We start from the raw sequence: 5558 nt of genomic DNA, 5'->3' as shown, positions 1-5558 counted from the left end.
GAAATTAGGGCAGATGACCAAAAGCTTGGTCAAAGAAATAGGTTTTACAGAGCGTCTTAAAGGAGGAAAGAGAGGTAGAAAGGTGAAGAGGTTTAGGCAGGGAATTCCAGAGGTTTGGGCCTCGGCAACAGAAGGCATGGCCACCAATGTGTGAGCAATTATAATCAGGGATGCTCAAGAGGGCAGAATTAGAGGAGCGCAGGTAACTCGGGGGGGGGTTGTGGGGCTGGAGGAGGTTACAGAGATAGGAAGGGGCGAGGCCATGGAGTGATTTGAAAACAAGGATGAGAATTCTGAAATCGAGGCATTGCTTAACCAGGAGCCAATGTAGGTCAGCAAGCACAGGGGTGATGGGCGAATGGGACTTGGTGCGAGTTAGACATGGACAGCAGAGTTTTAGATGACCTCAAGTTTATGTAGGAGTATGTTAGAATAGTCAAGTCTAGAGGTAACAAAGACATGGATGAGGGTTTTTCTCCGCTGTTTCTTTATTTCTTTCTTTCTGTTGCTCGGTTATACTCGGTTATATGCACAGCATGCGGGGAAAACCTGCATTTCCTCTCCTCTGACCCAAGGGGTTAAGAGGCAGAACGCGTGCGACTGCACAGGCAGCGCGTGCGCAGTGAAATTCCTCGATTTCATTCATGGATTCAGTGAGGGTAAGTCCTCACAACTTACACATCAAAAAAGCAGGAGTAAAGCTGGTCGAGAAGCTGCGGAGGAAGAAGTCTTTCATCGTGGAGCTTCTGAAAGTCACTATTTTTGCTTGGGAAAGGGAGGAAAGTTATTTTAAGAAAGGCTGAGGTAAGTTTTAAACTTTTTTTTAAACGGTTTTTCAGTACTGTAGGTTGAAGGAGCAATTGTGGCTGTGGGCAAGGCCTAATTGAATTTATTGAGTTTATTAAATGTGAAAATGACTGTTTTAAAAAGAATAAAATGCTTACAAATTGAACTTGTCATCAGTAATATATCTTATTTTTAGTAAGTATGTATGTATGATTGTATGTATGTCTGTATATATTCCTTGAAGGATGTGCATTTATGTATGTATTCCTTTCAGTATGTGGATGAATGTATTTATGTAATGATGAATTTCTGCAAATGTAATTTATTGGAAAAGGATCTCGGCCTGTGATATTCATCAGGCGGGAAGGATGTGTTTGCAAGCCGTTAAAGCATGCTTCCTGGCATAGGCCGAGTTGATGTTATAGGCACAGTTTATTAAAATAACTGTAACAACTATTTCCATTTACTCCGTACAGGTACGTCTGTGTAGTGAGGAGTCCTGTGAGCGAGAAACATGCCCTGTTGTAGAAATGTTGCCATGATGCTCTATGTGTATTTGCTTCAAAGAAATCGGAATGCCAGGGAGCAACGTAGAAGATTGAGGAACCATAACCGTCTCCTGATCAGAAGGAACAACTACCCACCCCACAGAGTTTACAGGGAGAGGCGATCATTTGAAATGCTGTCCGAGGAGTTGTGTATCAGGAGGCTGCGCTTCAGTAAAGAGGCAATTGGCCGACTATGTGACATGTTGAAGGCGGACTTGGAGCCACGCTCGAACATCCACACTGCCTTGTCAGTGAACATGAAGGTAACCACAGCATTGAACTTCTTTGCAAGTGGATCATTTCAAGCAGGCACCGGTGACATAAGCAACATCTCCAAGAATGCTGCGAGGGTCTGCATTCACCAGGTCACAGAAGCCATTTGCCGTAGGATTTCAGATTTCATTAATTATGACTTGTCCACTCGACATCAAAAGGAGATGGCCTTAGCATTTCATCGCATTGCTGGATTCCCCAAAGTGATTGGGGCCGTCGATGGAACCCATATTGCATTGAAGGCACCCAAGGATGCACCTGTGACATTCATAAACAGGAAGGGGTATCATTCATTGAATGTAATGATATTATGTGATGCACACCTCCGGATCCTAAACGTGAATGCAGGGCACTGGGGAAGTAATCATGACTCCTTCGTCCTCCGTAACTCTAAATTGTATGATTCTCTCAGCAAATTGCCTGCAGGATCCGCATGGATATTGGGCGACAAGGGCTACCCGCTGAAACCATGGCTGATGACCCCCTACTGCAATACCAATAATCAGTCTCAGGAGAGATACAACCATGCACACGTGTCTACACGTCAAGTGGTGGAGAGGACAATAGGAGTTCTGAAATCACGCTTCCGGTGGCTGGATAGGTCAGGGAGGACCTTGCAGTACTCTCACCAGAAAGTGGCAAGGATTGTGCTGGCCTGTTGTGCTTTGCACAACCTTGCCCCGCAGGAAGGACTGACCCTTAACAATGAGGAACAGCTGCCTGTTGAAATGGAGGATGAAGGCGATGGCAATGTGCATGTTGCCAGGCCTCATGGGGAGGAGCCAAGTGCCGCCGAATCTAAGGCTGCTCGCGAACTGCTGGTAGCCAACACCTTCACGCGGTAGTTACGCCCTGTACCTCCCCCTCCCCCCGCAAGGCAAAGACAGAAGCAGACACATATTAAAGTGAAACAGTGACCTTTTATTGCATCATCAAAAACTTTACATCTTCAGTTTCGATGTATAAAGTGAATACCTTGTAAATTTTAAGTAGCGCTTCTGTACTTGTAAATAATTTCTAACCATGAACAATGAGGAAGAAATATTGGAAACAGTTTGTTTTTACTTGTCTTTCTTTTTTTGTGCAAGTAAGACATTCAGGATGTTAAGGACCTCTTTTATGCAATTTAAAAATGTTAAAGTTAACAGCTTTGAAATCACTTTGTAAACAGGTTTAAGTCATTTGTGTTTGATTCATAGTGAAATTGCAAAATATAAGATGTGTACTACCTCTTTTAACGTTTTCAAACATGTGCCAAATTCCAACTGTTGGAAAAGAAAGTGTAAACATTTTACAGTAATTTTTACTTTCTCACTGCAATACAGACATTCAAGGTGGGAACTAGCTATTTCCTACTTTTGTAACAGTTGTTGTCAAACTTTTTGAAATAAAATAAATGTTTAAATTCTTTCAAGATTGATTACTGGGTGTACTGCTGAAACGAAAAGGTTACATATGCTTTCATTCAGAAATAAACATTTTAATTTAAATATGTAAGAAAACATTTAACATTTCAATAAAATGAAAAATATAACAATTTAACGATTTGGCCACTGGCCTCTGTGACTGAGGGTTGAAGGAGGCGGAGTGGGCTGAAGGTGACACCCTAACGTTTCTTGCGCCTTTTCAATGCCCGTGACTGGAGCCCTCCAGAGCTACAAGCAAGGGCCCTGTCAGACTTTTCCTGCTCTTCAGCAGCGCTCTCACGAAAGGGTTGCTGCTGAGGCAATTCTACGTTTCCCTGCATCATGACTGGCTCAGTTGCTGGCTCCTGGGACCAAAGTGGCTCTGCACTGTGACCTGGGAACGGCCCTTCTGCTGCAGTCAGCGTAATGGCAGTACAGGTAAACTATCCTTTATCCGAAAACCTCGGGACCAGCCGTGTTTCGGTTTTAGGAAAATTTCGGATTTCGGAAGGTGCGCGAAAACACTTCGGTTTTCAGAGGTAATTCGGTTTTCGGGAGTGCGGATAAAGGATACACTATCCCTTATCCGGCAGCGTCGGGTCATGCTTAGCGCCACTTTCAGCTTTCAGAGGTTTTCTGGTTTCGGATGTGCGGATAAAGGCTGGTACACTTACGCTGAGCGATTTCGTTTTTCAGAAGTGCGGAAAAATGCTACACTGTCCCTTATCCAGCTAGGCCTGTAAGTCGTGCGCCACCCTGGTCATGTCGTGCGCACGACTTACGCTGACCGAAAAAACCTTCGGTTTTTAGAGGGTTTCGGTTTTCGGAAGTCCGGATAAAGGGTAGTCTACCTGTAGTATTAGGTTCACGCGAATGAACTAGTGCAATCATAGTCTCATTAAGCGCCGCCAACTGCGATGTCACCTGATTAAGAGAATTCTCAATAAACACCACCAACTGTGATGATATCTGATTTAGTGTCATGCAAAGATTATCGATTCCCTGCCTGATAGAGTCTCTGGAGTCTACATCCTTCTCAGTGAGAGAGCTCAGCAATTGCCTGAAACCTGCAATATCTTGCTCTTCATCTTGTAGGTGCTGTTGTACTGAATGTCTTTCTGCTCCTCCCACCTGCACTGAAGTGTCAATATGGTGTCTGTCTGTGGAGCTACAGTCAGCTGTGACTCGCACAGAGCCACAGGGGCCAGGAGATGGTGAGATAGTGGGCAGCGACACAGGGTCTATACACTCCTGCTGCACTTGCTGACAAAGGACAGGTCCCTCCTGTTCCTCAACCAGCTCCGTAACTGCTGCCACTGCAGCAGAAACACCTTCCCCAATGCCCTCTGCGGCCGCTGACTACACGCACTGCTCATCCCGCGTGTGAGAGGTACTCTGTCCAGCTGTGGGAAGGAAGCAGAAAACATTTGCAAAGGTAAAGCACGATGTGCCACATCACAGATATTCAGCACACACCTATCATTCTTCAACATATAGCTGGGCAGGCCAACTCACTTTGAGGGTCATCAATGTTTGTTTGAGATCCTTCCGCAGGGCGATTGCTAGCAAATCCGCACATCTGTTCGACCCATTCCACATGTTCGGTCAAAACCCTCAGTATGGCAACACCACCGCCTGTGCGTGTGCGTTCACTGCCATTGTGAGAACTCTTACTCTGAAATTACAGCAGAAAAAAGATAATCATACAGCTGCATTTCTGACATGGACAGCGAAGGCTTTGAAGACTGGGTGGGGTGTTTCTTTACATCTTTGATTGAAGTTTTACAGCTCCAACCACTGGAATCAAGATAAGAGAACAGTAGGTAACCCTGAACTGGCCCCAAAGCCATAAAGTTTTATTGCTACCTCAGGTGACTTTACCAAGAAGTAACTTGACTGAAGTAAATGCATGGAAAGCCTTTTGCAATCTGGTTAACTTAAATTCTAAGCAATGTTACAGTACACTTTAGTAATAACTGTACAAACCCTGACAGATCGCAGCAAGTCACTGAATTTCTTGCGACATTGTTCCGCTGTACGTGGAATGGTGGAGGTCGCGCTGACAGCTTGTGCAACTTCCGACCACGCTGCCATCTGACCTTTTCGCGGTGCCCTCGACTGCTCATTCCCCATGAAGCGCAGGCGCTTCGCCTCCACCTCGTTGAGGAGATTGCTGAGGTCATCCTCTGTGAAGTTCTGAGTTCTTTTAATCATGTGAAATATGCTCATTCCAGCCATTTCACTTTGCTAATTAACTGAAAAGAATGAAAAGAATGTTTTCAAGTCTTTAAAAACTGCTTAAATAGCTTCAATTCTCTTTAAAACTATCTAAGAGTCATCAAAATCATTTAAACATTTAAATTTTTTTATAAAAGTTAACAAAACATTCATAAAAATACAGGTAACCTACCTGAACTGCTGCTCTGTAAGTACCAGTGATCTCCAGCTGCTTGGAAAGATTGGGGGCGTGTCCTATGGAAATGAGACCTTAAGGGGCGTGTCTCAGTTGCACTCCGCACTGGAGGCTTCGCGCTGGCTGCACTCC

The 5558-nt window shown here is 44.6% G+C and overlaps 1 protein-coding gene across 1 annotated transcript; it reads right to left on the bottom strand.

Annotated features, from left to right (window-relative positions):
• Nucleotides 1-2618: 2618 nt before the first annotated feature.
• On the bottom strand, nucleotides 2619-5316 carry LOC147113965 (uncharacterized). Its single transcript, XM_085994051.1, has 3 exons — nucleotides 5000-5316; nucleotides 4529-4688; nucleotides 2619-4416 (listed from the first exon to the last, which is right to left on the bottom strand). Exons 1-3 carry the CDS (start codon nucleotides 5249-5251, stop codon nucleotides 4373-4375), a joined length of 456 nt encoding a protein of 151 aa, XP_085850177.1. The 5' UTR covers nucleotides 5252-5316; the 3' UTR covers nucleotides 2619-4372.
• Between the last annotated feature and the right edge of the window lie 242 nt (nucleotides 5317-5558).

The sequence above is a fragment of the Somniosus microcephalus genome, chromosome 8 (genome assembly GCF_052327205.1).
Source record: "Somniosus microcephalus isolate GS21.2 chromosome 8, FLI_Smic_1.0, whole genome shotgun sequence".
Taxonomy (NCBI): domain Eukaryota; kingdom Metazoa; phylum Chordata; class Chondrichthyes; order Squaliformes; family Somniosidae; genus Somniosus; species Somniosus microcephalus.
The sequence above is the reverse complement of the archived record's forward strand: the minus strand, read 5'-3'. Positions and strand labels throughout refer to the sequence as shown.

Excerpts from the sequence above, each read along its gene's own strand:
- LOC147113965 (XM_085994051.1), bottom strand. The coding sequence starts at position 5,251 with ATGGCTGGAATGAGCATATTTCACATGATTAAAAGAACTCAGAACTTC. Across the intron at positions 4,689-4,999 it reads ACTTGCTGCGATCTGTCAGG|AGTAAGAGTTCTCACAATGG; the intron begins GTTTGTACAGTT and ends CTGTAATTTCAG. Across the intron at positions 4,417-4,528 it reads AAACATTGATGACCCTCAAA|CTGGACAGAGTACCTCTCAC; the intron begins GTGAGTTGGCCT and ends TCCTTCCCACAG.